Source organism: Poecile atricapillus, chromosome 2 (assembly GCF_030490865.1).
Source record: "Poecile atricapillus isolate bPoeAtr1 chromosome 2, bPoeAtr1.hap1, whole genome shotgun sequence".
NCBI lineage: Eukaryota > Metazoa > Chordata > Aves > Passeriformes > Paridae > Poecile > Poecile atricapillus.
The window spans coordinates 117427753-117450350 of record NC_081250.1 but is presented as its reverse complement, the minus strand read 5'-3'; the positions used below and the strand labels follow the sequence as shown (position 1 = coordinate 117450350).

The 22598-nt window shown below is 39.6% G+C and overlaps 1 protein-coding gene across 1 annotated transcript in view; it reads right to left on the bottom strand.

Annotated features, from left to right (window-relative positions):
• CLVS1 (clavesin 1) overlaps window positions 1-22598 on the bottom strand; it is a 90121-nt gene that overhangs the window by 48149 nt on the left and 19374 nt on the right. Inside the window, exon 2 of the mRNA XM_058833815.1 lies at window positions 17126-17300. Coding sequence (XP_058689798.1) covers window positions 17126-17300 — 175 coding nt within the window. The remainder of the gene's footprint in view (window positions 1-17125; window positions 17301-22598) is intronic.

Here is a 22598-nt window from a genome sequence, read left to right as displayed (position 1 = left end):
CGTTGGAGACCCCTTGCCTTTTCCGCTGAACCACAGCACACAGCTCTTATCATGCCAAAAGATCACTCCAAAGATCCAGTTCCTGTTTATTTCTAATTCCACATATCCATCTTGGACCAGAGTTTCACAAAATTTCTCAGTGCATACCGGACCACCCATCCTCTTTGACCAAAAACTCTATCTAGAGCACCATCTGAGTCTCCTCTGTTCTTCCAGGCTTCTGCTCCAATCCTCCTTCTGGCTAAACCCCCCCAACTTCCCTGCTCTTCCATCCCAGGCTCTCTGCTGCCATCCCTCACTGCTCCGTGGTCAGGAACCCCAAATGCTGATCTCCTGGGAGTGTGGCTGCTCAGCTCTCCATCTTTGAGCCCCTCACCGCTGCTTCAACCATCTGCCAACATCTCCACCCACTACAATGAATTTCCATGGGACTTTGAGCCCACCTTCCTCCTCTACAGCCCCTCTTCCCTTACCACTCCCTCAGAGAGAATGACCCAACTCCTGCATCCCACAGGGAGAGCCTAAATACAGGTTGCAGTTCCCAGAAATATACTTTAAAAGGATGCAAAGAACAAAAAGTAAGATCTATTTTAGGAAAACCAGATGCACTTAGACCTTGTATTTCCTTACTTTTACCCTACAATTAGATCTGGAACTTCCTTTTTTATAGGATTTGGGAAACAAAACTGAAGAAAATGCACGTGTAATTTTTTCCTTCCCCACACCCCCTGCCTCTAACAACAAAGAGAGCATTTTTAGGTTGATTTTCCTCTCTTTAGTCCTGTATTTCTGAAGAAGGTGGGGGAGGTGAAAGGCAACTAAGACCAAAAGAATTAGAGGTTACTTGTTCTTCTTTGTAAATAATTGCCATGCCATTGACTGAGTGCCCTGAAGCCCAGCTGCCTGCTGACAGACTGCTGTGTCAGCAAAAATCTCTCTTGTTTGCAGGAGGCTTTAAAGTTGTGATGGGTGGAATACAAGGCAGAGTACAAAAACTCACTACAGCTCTTGATAGCACACAGTTGCTTTTCAAATTAAAACATTTTTTCCTTTCCACTTTCACCAGGGGTGCTACCTCAGAGATGCTTGCTTATCCATTCCTCCTTTCTCGTGGAGAATGCAGACTTGTCACTGAACCACTTTCTTCTTCCCCTTCAGATTTGTCGTTGCAATCAGAATGCAGGTTATTTGATTAACCGGTTTAGTAAACCTGTTTTCACCTTTGAAAAAGATGTTTTGTTCTCCTCCATTTATAGCACACTAAGACACTGTGCAAATGTAGCTCTGGATCAACACCTTAATCCATTTTTTGGTGATTAAATAGCTGTGTGAGGAGCTACAAGGACCTCACAGATAACAAAACCCTGCTAGGGTGCCCCATTCAGACCTTTTCCTGTTTTAAAACTCCTTGTTCTGGTACATGTGTGCTTCCTTGTAAGTTGTACATGTTAATTTTCCTCCTAGCCTCACATTGCTGTCAGTGTTAAAGACTTGAACAAAAAAACAGGGTACAACAGAGCTTACAGCAGCAGAAGTATGTTGTGTGTTTGAAAAGCTATGTAGTGGAGCTGAACAAGTAGGAGATCTTATTTTCCGGCCATGCAGAGCTTTAAATGCTAGAATAAAGCAAGACAGAAACCTGGTCTGGACTATTGTTCAGCAAAGGTCACTGAATTTTCAGCAAGTGGTGACTGCAAACAGCCCAATAAATTCAGTTGGGGATAGCACACAACTTCAAGTAAGCCTGAAAGCCTCCACTAGCATAGGTCAGGAGGTGGAGGATCTACTGCACACTTAGAAAAGATGCTGTAGTGGCTGGTAGCACACATCTCTCTTTTCCTGTCAGAACAGGTCTTTCAACAGGAAGAGTAAGGGCTGTCTAATATCACTAGAAAAATTTTCTGAATTTATTGTCTCCAAATCAAACTGTGCCCATTTTTTAATTGACAAGATGAGCTGTATTTCCAGCTAAATCAGCAATAATGTGAGGCCCTTTCCTGTTCAATTATCCCTGTTTCATGGGAGTTGAGAAGGTGTACAAGTGGCAGTAAAATCAAGCTTGCTGTTCTGGCTCTTCAGTGCTAGTGTGAACAAATGGCAACATAACACTTCATGCTTAAGGTAAGCCCTGTTCCTCTGATGTAAAGAGGGAGAAAATGATTTCTTAAATATTAACCTTTAACTCTGAGAGAAAAAAACACCCCTCATTGTCACTGCAAAAGTAAGCACTGAGGGTCTCTGTACATCTTGTACAACAAAGTGAGTCCTTTTGACTACATCCAAAGGAGGATGTCTTTTGTAATGAGCTACTTCAGCTGAAAATAAGCAGCATTTCCAATTAGAAACAACACCAATGTGAATTTAGTGATAAGGGAAGTGATGGAGCTGATCACAAAACCTTGCTTAGGGTAATGGATGCTTTGTGTTATTTGGCTGAGCGAGGTTGTGCCTCTTCATCCATCTCCTCCTCTTCATCCATCTATCTCCTCCTCCATCCACCTAACCACCACCCCATTGCCATCACAACCATATCCAACGTTGTTTCTTCTGTGAGGCCAGCAGCAGCAGCCAGCTCACAAGTGGGCCTTGCAAGGGAGGGAGGATGTATGTAAAACATATTCTGTGGAGACACAGAATCAGCACTGGCAATGAACTTTGTGATTTTCAAAGATTCTCTTAAGGACTGAGCATGAAGTTCCTGTGATATTGCATGAAATCTTGGCTTTTATTCAAATGGGGAGAAAATGTTTCCAGGGTTCATGGCAGCCAACAAAATCTTGAGGACATTAACTGCAAGCACCTAGACTGCAAATGCAAAGTAAGAGTTTTCAGTTTTCTGTTTTCACTTCCATCTCTGTTAAAAAAAAAAAAAAAAAAAATCAAACCCATGGGCCTAAGGAGATAAAAGAGAGGAGTGTGGGATTATTGGATGTTTTCAGAGGAAGACAGTAAGCGTATTATGAAGCAGCTGCCTTGACTGACAGTCTGTTGCCCACCTGGAGGAGTGGACCCACTGTGAGATTTCCATGCAATCCTCAGAGAAAGCCAGGTAGAGCGCAAAGGTAACAGGAGGGGTCTGGATGAAACTCTCCCCTTTGATTCCTGTGGTTTGTGGTGAATTCCTGCAAAGTTTAAAAGCTCTGGGGAAGACTGTGTGGTTTTCGGCCAGAGCACAGATGGGGAATTCAGGGCTAGTTTGCTGTTCCTGGCTTTTGGTCACAGAAGTAATATTGCTGCAATCACCTTTCATTTCGCAGTCCCGACACAGGACACGGCGTGTGCAAAGAACTGCTCGAGAGAATGGAGACAAAGGCTCTGTGGTTCTCCCCTCCCTGCCCTTCCCACCAGCAGCGCTCACTCCAGCATTACAAAACAAAAAATAGACCTGCAGCTCAGCAGGCCCCTGCCCCCACCCACCAAATCTTCACTCTGTCCTCTGCAAAAGCATCGACAGTGCCTCTGAGGAGCAGGTGAAAGATCAGTGGGGATGACTGAATGCTCCACGCTTTTGATCCACCAAACTGCCGTGGTAATGCTTAGATAAGCATGGGGGGAAATATTGTCAGTTCTCCAGTGAATTTCAGAATTTACTACATTTTACTAGCATCTCGTTTGCTTGAATATATTTATTTTTATCCTTCAGGCAAATATTTCTGCCTCCTGTGAACCTTTTATGTAAATCAACAGAGGCATTTGGCAAGCTATATCAAAACTGCAGCTTTACATATCACTGAAGCAGAAAATAAATGGAAATAATTACTGATGCCTCCAAGTACAGATTTGTTTCAAAATGAAACGTGCAGCTTAGAGATGGTGGGCAGTATATACCTAATGATTTCCTGTTAGCTTACATAGCATTAGCTCAGACATTTTTATTTCATTCTAGGATGTGTTTTTTCCCTCTTTTGGGGGAGATCAGGGAGAGATAGTGGCTGTTTGTTTGCTCATTTTAACTATATTGAACAGAATCAGATCTTCAGTTATTTAATAAACTGCTTCCCAACAGGAAGCTTACGCTTAACATGTTGCTGTGGGACTCATTTACATAATTCTGACACTGGACAAAAAAACCACCCAAAACTCAACACAAAAAAAAAAAAAAAAAGAAAAAAAAAAAAGAGATGGCATTAACTGATCTGCTTCACAAAATCTCCCATCATGGCAATATAACAATACTCCAGCTTGTTAAAGTGCTCTGCTGGGCTTTAATGATTGGAGAAATGCAGGGGGAAAGTCAGCTCATGACTGAAAGTACAAAAAGATAGATAAAAAGGAAAAGACAAGTGATTTTCAAGTTGGTAGTTTGCTGCATTTATCATGTACAAACAGCATTTTGAATTTTTTAAAGGATGCAAGATCTGCTTCACATGCAACAACAGCTGAATGGCAAAAAAATCAGAAGGGTTGAAAGTCTTCACCTATGTCACACCTCCCAGATCTGTCCCTACTGAGGTGGCAGGCTTCTCAAAAGGATGCAATTTACACAGAAATCAACAGATGTTTCGTCGTTAGTGAAATGTTCCTGCCAAGAGTTATTTCACATCTTCTTTTAGAGTGCCAACCAGCCCAGATCAAAGAGGCCTGCCTTGAAAACACAGCCTCCAGGGTCTGGGGAGAGGTGGCATGGAGCTGCTCTCTGGGTTTGGACACCCCCTCCCAAATACTGAAAACAAAGGAGACAACGATTTTTGCCTGTGGTTACCACAATCAGGTTTGTTATGCTGGTGACATAATTGAGCATTCACTGCACTGAATCCTTGATTGCTTGCCTCTGTTTATGCCAGAGGCATGGATATTTACTGACCAGTCCAGGGCAATTTGACTAGACCCAGATCTGAGATACTGCTCTGAGGGGAAACTGCAGCATGACAACTCACTGCTCGAAAGTTCCTTTAATTCATGGATTTATTTTCAACAATGTGAGTGTCCAATGAAACACTGCTGTTAAAAGATGATTTCTGAAAATCATGTTCTGATGTTATTACAGAGTTTGTACTACATAAAATTTCCAATTAAAAAATAATATCATCAGAGGGCTAATTTGCAAAATCTCCTATAAGCATGAAAACTTATTTCTTTTCCCCCCTTCCCCCCCCCCTCCTCCCTTCCTCCCTTCCTCCCTTCCTCCCTCCCTCCCTCCCTCCCTCCCTTCCTTCCTTCCTTCCTTCCTTCCTTCCTTCCTTCCTTCCTTCCTTCCTTCCTTCCTTCCTTCCTTCCTTCCTTCCTTCCTTCCTTCCTTCCTTCCTTCCTTCCTTCCTTCCTTCCTTCCTTCCTTCCTTCCTTCCTTCCTTCCTTCCTTCCTTCCTTCCTTCCTTCCTTCCTTCCTTCCTTCCTTCCTTCCTTCCTTCCTTCCTTCCTTCCTTCCTTCCTGCCTTCCTGCCTTCCTGCCTTCCTGCCTTCCTGCCTTCCTTCCTTCCTTCCTTCCTTCCTTCCTTCCTTCCTTCCTTCCTTCCTGCCTTCCTGCCTTCCTGCCTTCCTGCCTTCCTGCCTTCCTTCCTCTCCTCAGCATCTTACAGATGTACTTTCTGCATTGGCTTCAAAGAAAAGTAATCCACTACTACAAAGGGTTGGTTTCTCTTTTTTTTCTTTTTTTCTTTTTTTTTCCCACATACACACACAAAGCTGGGCAATTCTTAGAGGTAGATACCAAATAAATTTACTCAAGCTAATAGTAATGTTCACCTATTTTGTTAGTTTAACAAACATTCCCAAGCTAATTTGCGTAGAACATCTTTGCAAAATAAACAAGTTTTGCAAGCAGTCAAAGTAAAATACTTCAAACTTTTGAATTAATTTTATCACAGATGGCAGGAATTTACTAGTAAGGTTATTTATACTTTCTCAGGCAATACTGTTCAGGCATAAATTATCTCTGGAACAGAGATAAATCTAAATTATTTTCATTGTCTTTTAAGACAATTCAAATGGAATTTATTTGCCTTCCTCACTCAGCAAACTGGGTAAGAGGTCTAGCTCTTTAAATGCTGTTGTTCCAGTTTCAGAGTAGAGAGACTATAAAATGGGGGTGCTTCATTAAAATACCATAGCTGCCACCTCTCAGAGGCACAGGAAAGGAATATTCACTGAGTAAGTAACACATTATAAATTATAATTGAGATTCAATTCTCCCAGGGAGAAGAGAAGGTAACTTGTCATTTGAAGTGTTGTGAGTTTCTGAGAGTGGACCAGAAGTTTAGAGGGTATAATGATATCATTAAGAAATGCCCTTGCAAAGCAAGCAAAATTATACTGTGCTGTTTCTTGAAAACCGCAGGAACTCTTTATTGTTCTGTCAGCAGCAGTTCAAAGAGCTATGTGACCCTATTAACATTCATTCAGGCATGTATAACAAATTGGAGGGGGGAAATTTCTTGAATAGTTAATTATATTTTGTGTCTTTGAATACCAAACACTGTTAGCTATAAGAGCTCAGCACCATGGAATACACACCTTGCACACCTGGTTTACCTCACAGCTTTATTTTTCTTTTAATATTTAGAGGAGAAAGCAGTATCAAAGGTAAAGAAATAGTTGGAAGGTAGGAAAGTGGAAAAAGTAGATAGTAGCTTGCTGATTTGATGGCTGTGGTTGAACTGCTCTGGTATTTGCAATCCTTCTTCCATGAGCAGCAACTATTATAAGATGATTAGAAAATCCTTTGAACACATATATCCATGTCAGATAGGAATATGTGGTGATACACTATAGACATAAGCTAGAATCTTGCAGGGAAACCAAAGTGATCTCATTTTGATAAGACACGGCTCTTCTGGCCAAAGTATTCATTCATTTATTTGTGAGTGAAAAGTTGTCCCAGAAGCTCTTTCACACACAGTGGCAAATGACTAGAGTCCCCAAGCTGATCATTGACTCAGCTGAAGCAAAGACAGTGGCCAGAAACAGAAACTCAAGTTTGCCTGGTTGGATTTGAATACAAAAGTTAATCTTATTTTTTAGAGAGAATGATTGGTAGATATAGTCTCCAACGTTAGCAGGAAGCCCATTCACAATGGTTAATTAAGTCAGGAGCTTTATCTATACCAATTAATTAATTTCAGTTCCACTACAGATTCAGAAATCCTTATCTCTTTAGGACTGTCTCCTTGCAGCTTTCTGTGCACTTAACATTGAGATCACAAGGAGTTTAATGCTGTCTGTGCTATCCTGAGGAGATGTTGTTTCTTCAGAATTCAGTTCAGGTTCTCTGTATTTCTAAGTGATGCCAAACAAAGTTAGGATTGTTAGTGGGACTCTTCAGGAAACTTCACACAGAAGCTGGACTAGAATCCTTTGTAGCTACTGCAGGTGTCAATTTACATAAACATTCCCATCAAGCCACAGGAAACTATTTCTTCCAGACACTGGGCACACATGCTACTGAGCACACTTACTAATTCAAATCTGCTTCTAAATTCTCTTGGAATACAGAAGAATAAAATTTATCTTACCCTCTAAACCTAGGCAAGCCTGCATTCTATTTCAGTTCATTGAAATTTCTGCTGTTTTCATCTGTAATTCTTACACTGTGATTAAGTACTTTGCTCATCACATATATATTCATACTACTGCCTTTCTTCTGAAATATTGTCAATCTAATGACCTTCTAAATGTATCTGTTATTTGAAGAATATTTGCATTGTAATTGTACTTGTGTTACCTATGTTTTTTCTTAGCTGCACTTTTATTGGAGCTGGTCAGAAAGCCTCCTCTGCAATGGAAATTATTTTTATTACCCTTTGGCCTTGCTTTAAACTGATTCCACTGCAGAGTTTGTAACAGTGGGAATGTGCTCAGAGTGAAAATCAGAATGCACATTCGAATGCTCTAATTTCCTAATATGTGTCTACCAGAAAGGGATGAAAAACACATCCTGAACTAATAACAGGAAGTCTTGAATTACAGGGAAGTAGAGCTACTAGATGAATTTCCACTGAAATGCTTTTTTTTCTCAGAAAATGCCCATTTGCTGAAACCAAAGCTTAGTGAGGGCAAGGGGTAGAGACGAGGGGAGAAGGAATTAGGCTGAATATTTCTCTTGATGTTTTCAGCATTTCTTGGAAGACTGTGGTGTTTGAGATTGACATTTTTGCATCAAGAAACCCCTGCTATTCAGGAATATTTGTATAATTGTAAGGTTCCACACTTTTGTATAGAAAAATTTGAGAACAAAACAGAGTTCTTCAAGATCCTTAGGCAAATGTTCTTATTGGTGTACAAAATTTCCAAAAAGCACTCAGACATTGAGGGACATTTTCTGCAAGCCTAGAAAACTCTCTTAAAGTGGAAAATCACTTTCTGCCATGGTTTAATAGAGGTGGAATTACAGCCTCCATCAAGACAGTGGTAAAAGCTCCATTTGAATCAGCTGGGACTTCACCTCAATCTTACTGAAAGCATTGTAGTCTCTTTTGACCATGCTGATTATACACGTATTTGCCATACAAATATGTATGACCATACAGGGTTTGAGGAATTTAGAAGTTCCTTTGCTGAGGAGGAGGTAATAATAGATGAGACTTTAAAGAAAATTATTATATGTGTAGAAAAGTCCTAGTTTTCTGCACATAATCAAGTAAAACAAGTAGGCAAATGCTTCTAAAAATCATTGCCTTCCTGCAGAATTTTAAAATGTTTCTGACAGCAACTTTGTGTTAAAAAGTTGCACCAGAAATTACCTTGCTTAGGGGAGCAGAATGAACACAGAGTCCTGCCAAGAGCCCTCTCCTGCATCTGTGTGAGCTGAGCTGCTGGGTGTTCCACAGCAGCAGTCAGGGACCCGCAGCCAGTCCCACCGATGCAGCACGTCCTTGAAGGCATGCGCTAAAGACAGGGCTGTAAGCCAGAGGTGTAAAGGAACAGCTGATCTTATACTGGCACAGTTGTCTTCCCAGGAGATATGAATTTCAGTTCTGCAGTTGTTAGTGAAGGCTGCAGCATGAGTCTTGTCCTGGAGAGAGCCAAGTCCTTATCTACCTCTGCTTAGGGGATAATCTGTGCCACTGTGTGCAGTCATGTCAGAGCGATGAATCCTCCTGCTCTGACTCCCTGCATCTCCCTATCCACATGTACCTCCATTGCCACCCCTCATCTCAAACAAAATAACACCCATTCCAATTCTCACACAGCTCTCACTGAACTGTCATTATCCCTATCTCCTTCTGATCTAGTCTTGTATATGCAGTCCCTTTCATACTCTTGCATAATCACTGTGTATATTTGTCACAGCAAGAAATTGCCTGTAGTAAACACTCTCCTCAGGAAGCATTCACTCGTTTCCCATGCTAAAAAGGAGAAAGCTTTTGGAGTTGTAAAAGAAGTTAAACATATTACAGATGCATCATTCCTGAAATTTTATGAAATTATGAAGGACAGGGATAATATAAATTGATGCAAGTACATTAGACCAGGGTCATATTTTATGAGAGGAAGAAATATTTAACATATAACATGATCTATTTATGCATGTGTTGGTGGGAAGGTTTGAGCATGACTGTTGTTAGCTCTAGGCTACTTTTTACTGTCTACTACTGAGAAACAGCTACTTTCTCTTCAAGGCAGATTTACTGCAATAAACTTTCACATTTCCTTGCTGGGGATGAAAGAGTATTTTCCTTTCTAATGCTTATCAGTAACTTGGTGAGATCTTTATTAAGTTGTAATAACAGGCATAAGAAAAGAGTTTCCATTTAACATATGCAGCTTGTCCTTTGCTTACAGCCAAAGCATCCAGCTGGCAAACATGACAGGGCTGATCAATTTTACTAAGCAGTTAATTCTAGTTTTCAAGTGAAAAATGTGAGTCTACAGTCTGCTCTCCTTTGCTTTTTCCTTGTTCCAGTCAACTCCCTAGAGATGATAGACACACAATGAGCATAGGCCTTCCCTTGCAGAGAGCAAAGTCTGCTTATCTACCTTTTTTTTTTTTAATATAAAATGAGTCAATCCCTCTTCTCATCTCCTTTAATTTCAAAGGCTCCCTCACTGGCAGCTCAAAGAGTACTCACTCTACATATCACAACAGCTGCTGGAGACAGATAGCATGAGCATTTCTGGAATGATTCAAACTGACCTTCTTTCAATGGATAGTAAATGCTCATCCTTAGCCGTGGCTTCATGTTCAGCCATCCAACACAGGGCTCTAACATGAAGCACATTCTAATACTGAGGGGAAAGGTAACAAGGTAAAATGATTTGGGAACTTTTGAGGCAGTCTTTAATAAAAAAAACCCCAAAATTAGTATGCTTTTTATGTGTACATATTGCATATTATTTCACTCAAATACTTGTGTAAATATGCAGTCTGATGTCTCATATGAGCAGCGGACTTGAAATCAAGAAAGTTTTTTTGTTACAAGTGTTCACAAGATCCAATTGCATCATACAGCATCTGAAAAATTCTGATCATTAGGAACTTTCCCATTGATGAAGATCATTAGAACTTAAAGCTATCTCATTTTAGGAACAGTTCAATCATTCTTACTGGGAGGAGGTCTCTATTTCTTTCACAGATTTGTAGGTCCCCTTCTGTAGGTCAAGCCATGTTTATACAGCTTGAATTGCCTCTGTGAACATTAGCTTGAGTTACTAGCATATATTCTAAAGTTACTGACAAGGACTCTTCTTTGGGAAGCTGCAACATGCCTTTTGGACACTTGAACACACTCTGATTACAATGAAGGAACATCCTGCTTTTACATTCTGAGGAAAGCTCTTGTCTTCTGGTAGGACACTACTAAGGCTACAGTTATCCATCCTCAAGGACCCAGCCTAGAATATCCCCTCTTCCTCAGTTTCCCTATCCTGGGGGAAATAATGACAAGGCTTTTGCAAAAATCAAAAATATAAGCATTTCCCTAATTTTTTGCAAGTCTTTAAATTCTGGACATAAATATGCAAAAAATGCCTTCAGATAGGTTTCTTTCTAACAGGGGAAAGGAAAGAGGAACAGATTCTGAGCTGCCACAGATCATCATTTCTCTGCAGATGTGCACAGAACCACAGCCAGTTGCACTGTCCCTGCAACTGGCCTCAGCTCTCTGCTCACTTTTATCAACATGAAAAACTGAGGAGAAGCTAAACAATAGAATGAGAAACTTTTGGATCCGCAGTCAGTCTCCCAGAGATAAACTGTTAAATCTACATTTAGGGGCTTATTATATGAGGTGCTAATGTTTTTTGGCTTGTCCTTGTGCAACACAGTAGATACATGAGCCTATATATGGTTTTCCTTGCCTAGCTTCTGTCACTGAGGATTTTATTTGTTCTGTCTTCAGTAAGCAGTGACAGAGAGCTCTGTCTTTCTGTTAATATGACCTGTTATAAGTACTAGTGGAGACATAATAGCATCATAGGATATTTATAGTACAGACAGGCTTAACCTTACACTACAGATTTCTACAGAAAAGCTGAGTGTTCCTCAGCTTGTTACAATGAGAATTGTGATTCACTCTAAATTTTCAAGTAGCAGCAATGTTATGTTCAGAAACTCTGTGGAAAGAAGTGTTTTGTCTTATACTCACTATGCCAGGCGTCTTATACCCTACATCCCTCACATGACTCATAAGGAGTTCCACTGGAAGTACTTATTCAGACAAAGAGATCACATTTACCTCGGGTTTCAGAGTACAAAAATGTTTAAGCACGGAAGGAAGAGTCAGTTCCTTGCTCCATCGTCTGGGCTGGTGAAGGAGGCGTCAGGTTTTCAGGGCAGAGGGCTCGGTGAAGTTCTCCAAATGCTCAAGGACTGCCCGGATTCTGTTCAGATGCCCAGTTTGACCATAACAAATATTAAATTATGCCCATTAACCCAGTTCATGCTGACCTGAAATACTGTTCCATTACCTCCACTTGATTACAAACTTCAAAAAACAATTAAGGTAAAAATTAAATGCTTACCACTCATAATTAATTAGATTATTAAGTATTTTGATTCCCAGATGAAAATTATTGAAACAAACATAATTCCAGATAATTTTGGAAATCTATTCCACTGTAATAATGTTATTCTGAAAATACAGCATAATTCCAGAAAAAAAGTGGTTTTGAGTTGAAAGCTTTCATCAGGTCTAAAAGCTCATATTTTTCAGTAACATTTGGAAAAACAAGCCTAAAAAATATTACACCTTTGGCGTAATATTGAACTTAATTTTTTTCCTTCAAGAACTACATTCTTCTTCACTTTTGAACATTTTAAAAAATATTATAGTTCTTCTTTCTGAAGCACAACATGAAAAATATTTGATTGTATAAGACAGTGTCAAGAGACAAGTGATTTTCTGCTATTATTTAACTGACATTAAGTTTCTTAATCCTAGAAAATTACAGTAGAAGGAAATTTTTAAAAAAGACTTTTAAAATATATTTCTAGTGTTAAAGATCAAAAAGATTCATATCATTCTAAACAGGCTGAGTTTTTCACAATCTGGGATCTCATTCTAGATTTTGAAGTAAGATAATCTCCAATAATATCTAAACAAACCTGTTAGCTTGATTTTCTGATTTCATCTAAACATTAATGATATTCTGTAGCATTAGCAAATGTACCTTTGACAATTTTCTAAGAGAATCTTAGACCATTTTCCCTTGTTTGAAGATTTTTTTTCAAAGAGTTTTATCTATACCAGTATCTGATCAAAGTATTCTTAAGTTAAGCATCATTGATTTCCTTTCATTTTCCTTTCCTCACAGAAATAACAGCCTTAAATTTTTGCTGGATTTTGCTGGATTATGATAAACTGAAAATAGCTTAAAAGAACTAGAGAGATTTAATGGCTCTCCCAATGTTCTTTGTTGGTCAAATCATCTGTCAAGTTATTGCCAATGAAGATCTGGAGACAAATTCATGTTTGCAGATCTGGGTTGATCCCTCTTGTTACTGCTATTTGATACAATGATTGTAGAATTCAAATAAAAGCCCTGTTGAACCCTAAAGATCACTCCTGCAGTGATTCATCATTGCCAAAAGTAGGAATATGGTTTATTTCTTAAGAGTCATTGTAATCACATTTGAGTACACCTGCATGTGACAAAACTATCAGAGAAAGAAAGAATACAGCTGGGAAATAACCATTCACCCTTTCTTGTTTCATTACTTTGAGACAGCCTTGGGGCCAGTTACCTGCTAGGTAAAGCAGAGCTCTGGAGTGCAAACCTGAGCTTCAGGTCAGTTTTAAATCCAGCCTGGTGATTTGTGTCATAAGCCAATCAGCTGGGTCTCGTTAGACCATGGCCTTCTGTCTTGGCTTTCACCAAAGAAATGGCAGGCAAGGTCAAACCTTCTGCTGTTTTGAGGGTTTTGGAAGATTTCTGGATGCTATTGAGAAGTTATTTGATTTCAATTCAGAGTACTAGCTGGGGGAATTTCTAAATTATTACATGCATGCACCTTCATGAAGATAGCTCTGATGATGGATAAGGCAGGAACAAAGTGATTCTTGATGCTCATTGGTATACCAAAAAATCAAAAGTCTTGTCTGGGGGCCAACCAACTACATCCTCAGAGCAGAAACCAACCAGCCATAAATAAAAAAAATGTCTGGGCTTCACTGGACATGGAGGCTGTGTTCACTGTAACAGTTCAGCCTTGGTTTCCAGAGTTATTAGAGGTCTTTGGATACAGTAGTCAGTAGCAAACATCCTGCATACTGAGAAGTGGCCATTTCTTATATGCTTCACCTGCATCACTATTGTAACGTGGGTCTCTGACTTTTGATATTGGACTCTGATGCTTCTCCTCTGTTATGCAAAGTGCCAAAAGATTAGTCTCTGGTTAACTTAAGCCACAATTAAATTTTGTCTACCATCATAAGATAATTATAAGCTCAGCATGACACACGAAGAACTGTAACTTCACAGACTAAGAAAACAGAGGAAAAGACATGCTGTGAAGGGGAAAAGCTGTTCGCATTAAAAGAGTAAAGATTAGAATTGAAAACTTAGAAAATCATTCGCAAAATAGATTTATTTTAGACACAAGTCTTTCCCCACCTTTCCATCCACTTGAAAATCTTGTGCTTAATGTGTTAAAATTCCAGAGATCTGTAAGGTCTAGAAAGGAGTACAGCATGAGCTCAAAGCATACAGTGACAATTGTCTTTTGCTAAAACAGCAGAGCTTGTTAATCAGAGGTGGCTTAGGCACTACAAAGACATTTGTCCCCACACTGCTGTGACATGATGAGAATTGCCACACAGTACAAATACTTATTTAGCATCTGAACTACTGTTGTTTGAAGTGGAGGCATAAGGCTATTTTTAGGTCATTAAATAACATGACTGAGGTACAATGAACTGTCTTGTGTGATGCAACATATAAAGAAATCTATACAGAACAAGAAGTAGTATTGAGCAAAATGTGCATTCAGCAATGTGGTGATGTAACTCCTATGTCATCTTTCTAAGTATTTTCAGATTTTACAGTGTTTGGAACTGAGCAGCCTATATAATAGAAATATATTAATTTCTGCAGCCAAATCCACTAGATTTGACTAGTGTTTGTTTTACATCTCAAGATGAATTAATATATGCACCTTTATAATGCTTGCTGCCTGCACTTTAGTGGTAATGCATTGTAGCAGCAGTTTGAGGAAAAATAAATTGAAGGCAAAAGCAAAAACATTGAATTGCCAAAAGATTAATTGGATGAAAGCATTTTGAAAGCAAGAAAAAAACCCCAAATGCATAAATTATTTAATATTATTTGTTGTTTTTTTTAAGTAATTCTATATGTCAGAATGTGATGGTTTGAGACACTGAATAAGAGTTAAAAAAATTATAGGAATCTTGTTCTGCTATGGCATTAAAATTGCCATTACATAGAGAGAGCCTAAAAGTTTCACAAATAGCAACATATGGGTTCAGCTCCAGGAGAAATTGTAAGAGAATTATTTTCCTTCCATCCACTTAATTAGACTTACACAGGATTTAATATAACCCAAAATCTCTTCATAGAAAGGAGGACTGAGATACCCGTGCAATCAGCCTGTCTGAGGATTTGTACTTGCACAGTGCCTTAGCTATGAGAAAAACAAGGAACTGAAACAATCTGCTTTTTTTTTTTCTGGACATCATCATCTCATGGGACAGGATCTGACTTTTTTACTTTCAGTGACTTCCAGTGCAGTGACTCTTTTTCTAAAGTAATGTATGTAGATCTCGTCTGCATTTCGACTACATTTCATGTAAATTTTATATTAGGATGGCACTAGTTCTTTTAAAATAGTAATAGAACAAAGTGTCAATGAAGGTACTTCTACAGCAATGGTGAAAGCCAAAAAAAACCCCAAACTAAAAAATCCCCACTATCATTGTATGTTAAATATGTGCTGTATAAGCATGAATGAGTTGCTTCTAAAACTGGTAAAAAGCAATGCAGCATTCACAACTCCTACTACTCCTACTGCTCAGAAGCCAGTGGTTAGCTAAGTTTAGGACACGTTATCCCAATTTGTACTTTCAGGGAGTCATATTTTTACTAATCCTGGAGAAGACAACAGTAGCTTGACTTCAAATATGAAATGAAATGCACCTCAAGAAAGACAGCCTTCTTAAATTGCACACCACAGGATGTCAAGCTAATGACAGAATTATAAGATCAACTTTGGTACTCCCAGGCTTCAGTACTTCCAGTATTTTTGGCAACAAATGCAAATAAACTGGAGGCAGACAACCTGGCAGCGCCATGGCCAGAAATCAAATGGGGTTAAGGCTGGACTGGCCTCTTACTGAATAGATGCAAAAGCAAAATTTGGACAGGCACAAGGATGCTTTGCTAGAATTTGATCTACTTATGAGTGTCACTTGGCTTTATCTTCCTTCTGACTAGAAGGTTTTATTTAACCACAGAATGTTATTCTAAATGAAGTGATAGTATCTGCAGGAGAAGATAAGGTATTGTCCTAAGGACTAATTGCACAGCTTGACTTTCTATTTTGTTAGAATAGATGAAAATTCCTCACAAAGGGGAACACAGGCTTAAAATTACTGGCAGATTTTTCTGCTTCATTTTTGAATAATAAAACAAAGCAGACACAATCAAGATCTACTTCTAGATAATTCCCTAGTCAAAAAATTGTTCCTTCATAAATTAAAAATGCACACACCAGAAAGAATTTTACTTGAGGTGTTTATGACAACAGGATATCTGGTAAGTACTAAGCAAGAAAAAAACCAATTACTTATATCTCCTTTTAAATATGTACCTGCATGAAAATATGTGGTCCTTAAGCAAGCAGATAAAAGATTGAAGTCATCCCTGCTTTGAGCAGGGAGTCAGACAAAATTGTCTCCAGCTCTCTTTCCAAACTCAGTAGTCCTTGGATTCTATCAAATGCCCTCAAATAGTAAGGTTATGTAAAACTATTTCAGACTTAAAAGTCCATCTCAAGTCTAACATCAGAAATGGGCTCAGACTTTAGTGGATGGGGCCAAAGTCCTCTCTGAGCACTGCAGTTTATCCTCATGCTCAGGTTGCCCCATCCTCAGGTTGACCCATCAGGCCCCAGCTGCCTGGTCCTCACTCTCCACCTAACCCCATAACAGCACGTGGTTTTAGCTTGCTCCCATTTATCTGCAAGCACCAAGTGGATGTGCAGCCCCTAAACAGTCTGAGCCATAAAGCAACAGGATCCTGTGTGACAAATGAAGGCAGTCAGAATGAGGACACAACAGGGAACCTGTCCTCCCTCTTGCCCATTTCTGTCCAACTCAAATGCATCCCCATGAACACAACAGCACTCTTCCATCTGCTGAGGGATCTGTCTCATCTCCTGTTACCTTCCCTCTGCATACACATGTGCTTGCATGTGGACTGCACACTCCAGAAGGCAGGCACTGCTGGGTTCTAATCCCCCCAAATTCTCTGATGGATTAAACATCAAATCTCTAACCCTCCCTCTTAATGCTGTGGTAAGTAACGCACATGCTGGCTACATTGATTTACAGCTGAAATAAAAGTGAAAGACAGACAAAATGAGATGTCTGAAAATCGATCTGTGCTGCAAGTGGATAGAACATTAAAGCATTCTGGATTATTTTCTCCTCCCTTCACTTTGCCCAGTGCCTAATGAAGCAAAAATCACTGTGTGCGGCAATAAAAGTTGCAGGCACACGTGCTACCCTCCACCTACCTGTAACCCTTCAATGGCCAGTTTGAGGATAGATGGTGTCAGCTTGGAGGCTTGCTTGAAGGAGAAGTTGCTCCAGTCTATAATTAGAATGAAGCCATTTATCTGAAGCTCCTGATCTTCAATGAGTACTTCCAAGGAAAGTAGAATAGCCCGAAGGATATCTATGAAGGAGTTCCTAAAGCAAAAGCAGAAAAAAGAAATCAATGGTTGCAGTTATTTTCAAACCTCAAGATACTCAGTTTTGCTGTGGGTGGGGCATGAGTGAGGGACAGGGATTTATTCTGGTAGAATTATCCTGAAAAAGAGTTGTTTCAGAGGTGTTCTTAAAGAGTGCCTTCTTCAAAACTGCTTGTTGGGCTAAATTCTGCTCACTGATGGAAAAAATAAACACTGAATGAGATCTCCTCAATTTTGCTAGCAGTCCTTATAATAGATTTTAGCTAAGCTGCATTGGGAAACTATTTGTCTGTGATGAAATGAATCAAATTCAAGCTATCAATTTAAATCCTTGCTTGTTTGGATATACTTTACCAGTTTGCTTCCTTTCTTCTTACTAGTTTTTTGTTTCCCTTATTTTCAGAAAAGGAAATAAATCCGTACAATATTAATATACAAATATCATTACAACTAGGTTCTGTGCCTTCCTGCTTGAGTGTAGGGAATGATACAAGGCTTTACCCAATAAAGTTTGACATTGCCTTATTTTTGCAAACCAAATGCAATACGAAGAATGGCTGCATCCTCTCAAAACAAGAACTCTTTATTAATTATCAGTAGGCTGGCCACAAGGCTTCCCTCAGCTGTGGGAGATTAATTAAAAGCCTTGGAAGGCCTGAGGTATATAAGTAAAACAGAATAAAATGCTGAAATGTTTTCTTTAATGTGAAAGCCTGCACTGGGAGGCCTGGGTGCCTCTGCTGGTGAGCCTCTGCTCACTACTTCCATTTTCTCACTACTTCCATTCCACAAAACAGGACTTGGACACTTTAATGACTAGTCCATACTTATACCCAAGTAAGCTGAATTAGGTGCTCTCCTCATCTGTCCTTCTCATTAAGATGATTTACAAACAATACATTCTATTAGAGAGAAACAAGCAAGGAAAGCTTCAGAAAGTGCAGCTTAAACTTGTGTAAAATGAAATTGTAATATACTGCTAGTACAATCTGCTTTATTTCAGCATAATTCTCAAGTTTTCATGAGGCCTGAGGTCTTTTACAGGGAAGGTTCATACCTTATTCTCCCATGGAGATATTAATTTAGTTATTTTCTGCTGTTTTAATTAATTTAAAATAAATCCACCCAAACCTTCAAGAGCATTTTTTTCAAATTCTGCCTGATAGAAAAAACATATGTGCAGTTAAAACAAAGTTCTCTACCATTGACCTGTACCTCTGAATGGCATCAGAACATGGTAAATTTTTATTAAATGTAAATGGTGAAGTGTTCTCTTTCTTTTTTCTCTTAGCAGGTTTTGAGTGGAAATATACATTCCTTCTCTAAAGACCTGATCCCTTGAAAAAGCTGCTTCTGCACTCTGCCTTGCTGCAAAAGTTAGAAGCTTCTCTGAAGTATAATGCTGGGGCAATAAATTGATCTTGAAGATACCTAATATTGTTCTTGCTGCATACCAAGCCACCCCTCCCTCATTTACAGTCACAGGACAACCTTGACCTTTTCAAATCTTATGGGGAAGCTCTGCAAAACAGCTAAAATGAAGGAGTATTTCCTTAGCAACGTCAGGTGAAGGCATACTGATTGGATTGGCAATTGGAATGTACTTTTAGTCTGAATTTATTTTGAAAAACTGTGATATATGACCTACTGCTTAGCTGAAATAGATGACTTTCAAGCAGCAGCATCAGATGACCACACTTTCAATGGTGAAAGAAAACAAATATATCCTGTCCTAGGGTGACTTTATGATGTTTGTATCCCCAGTCATCTGTTCTATTTATGTTGGATGTTAAATTCTGCACCTTTAGGACAGGTTCTGAGAGCAAAGGGGGAGAAGAAGTGCACAGTTGGTTTTCAGAAGCTGCACTCACTCCTCTGCATCCCTTCCCGGACTGTGCTGTCTGCTGCACAGACAGCAGGAGAGAGATCTCCTTTGCCTTGAGTTAGTTTGGTTTTTTTTTAGCTAGCTGAGGCAGAGAAGTTCCATGGACTGTGGCTTTTCTTTTTCTTGGAAGTGGTAGGCTCTGGGAAAACCCAGACAAACACCGGGAGCTCTCACTTGTGGCCCACTGGGGCCTGAGATGAGACATTTTCCAGTGCTGGAGGGACTGATGAGAGACTGAGAGGCCCCCAGCTACACCCCACAGCAAGGATTTTCTGAATTTGCCATCTCTTCAGAACAGCAAGAGGTTTTATTGTTTAATATTATTTAATTTTTTTATGCTTGTGAACACTTTGCTTACAAAATAAACAGGGTTTTTTCCACTTTTCTCCAAGGAAATCTTTTCCCAAACCAGTTGGGGTAGAGGCTGTTTGAATCTGCTCTCTAGAGGGACCCTTTTGGAAGTTTCCTCCCAAATTTGCCCTAAACCAGAACATACCCCTACATCATATCTACTTAATATATCCTACACTACCCCAGAATCCTCCTTCAGGGTGATCAGCCTTCCCCAAGAACTGCCCCATGGAAGCTCCCAGATGTGCAGTGGCTCCAAAAGTGTCCTCACATACATGCCAACCTTCTTTGCACTCTTGTTGGCATCAATTCAAAATTATATCATTGACTAGCTACATTGGGAAAGATGGAATAATCATGACCTCAATCCCACAACTACAAAACTTAGAATGAACTGAAAGTTTTACATTAACAAAGGTTTGTAAACATGGCCACATCGTGACAAAAAAGGTTTCATCCTTCATTAGTGGGAAGAAGTTTTCTTAAAAGTACATTTAAACTTATATTCATGATCCTGCTAGCACTGATGATTTTAAAGTCTGTGTAATGATTCCAGTGGGGCTGTCTGGAAATGGTGGATACAAGACATCTTCTGTAATCCACTCAAACCCTAAATGACAATTGATGTATTTCAATGCAAAATCTTCCCCTCGGACTCTGTGCTGAGGAATTCCAGTCTTTGTTTGAGTGTCTGCATAAATTGCCAATTTATCAAGTAATTACTCACCTGTACTTCCCTGTATTTTCAGTAGCAATTATTTACCTGGGAGATATGGCACTCAGTTTTCCTAGCTTGCAACAAATCTGTCTGTCCCTGCCTACATCCCTCCCTTTTCTATGTATTTGCAATTTGAAGACATGATGAAGGAAATAACACAGAGTGAACACAAAGATGTTTTTCTGATGAGTACAGGGAGACATGAAAGCAGCACACAGTCCTCCAGGTGGGCTGTTTGCAGACACACTGTTCCGTGAATGCAAAGCTTGGATAGAAATCAGACAGTGTGCCACTTGAGGCTGAAGCCCTCTGGTCTCTAGTCTTGGGGCTTTGAGACAAATCATTCAGCTGTGTGACTGATTTGCATCCAAATAATTTTCTATGCATGAACACGGAACCACTTTTTATTAGTCCATCTCTTTTGTTCCTTTGCTTAATGTTCACTTCCCCTCCTCCAACCCCTCTCTTCACTGGTTTAACCCTCTCACACAGAAAAAAAATGAAATAAATTACAATTACACAAAGGGAAATGTGTAAGGTTCTGTAAGGATTCAGCACGGAGCCTACTGAAGTGAGCCACTAATGAGTTACAGAAGATTTGCACAAGCCCCAGAAAGAGAAAAAGGAAGAGGGAGAGAGAGTATGCTTATCTGCCTTGGCTGAATGGAAAGGTACCACAAAAGAGGCTCTTCAAATACCCTTTGGAAAATGGGAAGTTAGCCCAACATAAGCTAGTGGTAAGGAACAATAATGTAAGACAAAAGATGAAGATGGTTTAGCTGAGGGATTTGGTGGGGAGATTAGCCAAAGGCATAACATGAAAATAAATAAGAAGAAATTGCTTAATTATAAGAGGTGTAAGCAGGCTGTGAGAGAACCATAAGGCTCAGTGGAGTACCAGGGTGCAATGGGAACAATTAATGAGGATAAAGACATTGCAAGGAAATTAAATGATCTATTTGCATGTATCTGCCACCAGTCATTTTGAAGAGATCCATGGATAACAAAGCTGAGGGACTGTTGGAAAATACAGGGTCAACTAAGACATACGGAAAAAAGTGATACATTTTGGAGAAGACAGCATCAGTAAAGGCTTTTGACATTAATCTTTCTGAATAGCTAAGCACAGGCTCTGTTTTGGGCATGCTAGTGAAATTAATTGGATTATTCAGATAGTTAAAAGTACAAATGTACAGAAGTACTGGCAGCTGAAGCCATTAAGATTGTCTGGTAGTAAGCAAAAAACAAACGTCACTACAAATCCTGACTGTCCCACAAGACAGCAGACTCAAAAAGTTTGGACCAGTGCCGATAACTTGGCAGTTACAGATAATTCAGCTTAACATTCCTAAGTTAATATGCAGTAAGAGCCTCTCTCCTCTAAGACTAAAAAAAGATGGCCAAAGCTCTATAACATTTGGCAAGCTGCAAACATGGCATAGATACAAATCAGGTAAGAGACCACATCTCGCTTTGTTCGCCCCATATACAAAAAATCACCAAGGGAGCAAAAATGCATATTTTGCTTCTAAGTGGGGAGAACTGACAGTGCCCTCCAAGGAGGATTCCCACTGGGAATAAAACACAGAAGAGGAAGCAGACAGAAGGATCAGAAACACATCTTCAGGTTGCCCCAAATTATTTGACCTAATCCAAGTTCAAGAAGCTGGTTGCATCTCAAATCCTGTGTTGATTTTGGGCCCCTCACTACAAGAAGGACACTGAGGTGTGGAGCAGGACTATAGAAGGGTAAGGAATTGGTGAAGTGTCTGGACCACAAGTCTTGTGAGAAGTGGCTGAGGGAGATGAAGGCATTTAGCCTGGAGAAAAGATAGCTCATGGGAGATCTTACCATCCTCTACAACTACCTGAAAAAAGGTGTCAAGGTGAGGGTCAATCTCTTCTCTCAGGTAACAAGTGACAGGACAAGGGGAAATGGCCTTAATTTGTTCCAGGAGAGGTTTAGATTGGATAGCAGGAAAAGCTTTTTCACTGAAAGGGTTGCCCTGGAGACATGTGAATTTGTGTAGATGTGGCACTAAGGGGCGTGGCTTAGTGGTGGACTTGGCAGAGCTGGTTTAACAGTTGAACTCAATCTTAAAGGACTTTTCCAGCCTAAATTATACCATGATTCTATGAAAAGCTTAGAAAGGGAGACACGAGCAACACAACAGATCCATACAGGTGGACAAGGAGAGCCCAGGAAGGCACATTTTTAATTGTTCCCAAACACACCCAACCTATGTTATTCATAAAATATGAATAAAGCAAAACCCCTGGAATCCAGTTGATAGTGGGCTTTGAAAAGGTGTTCATAAATCATACTAAGTCATTTATTTCAT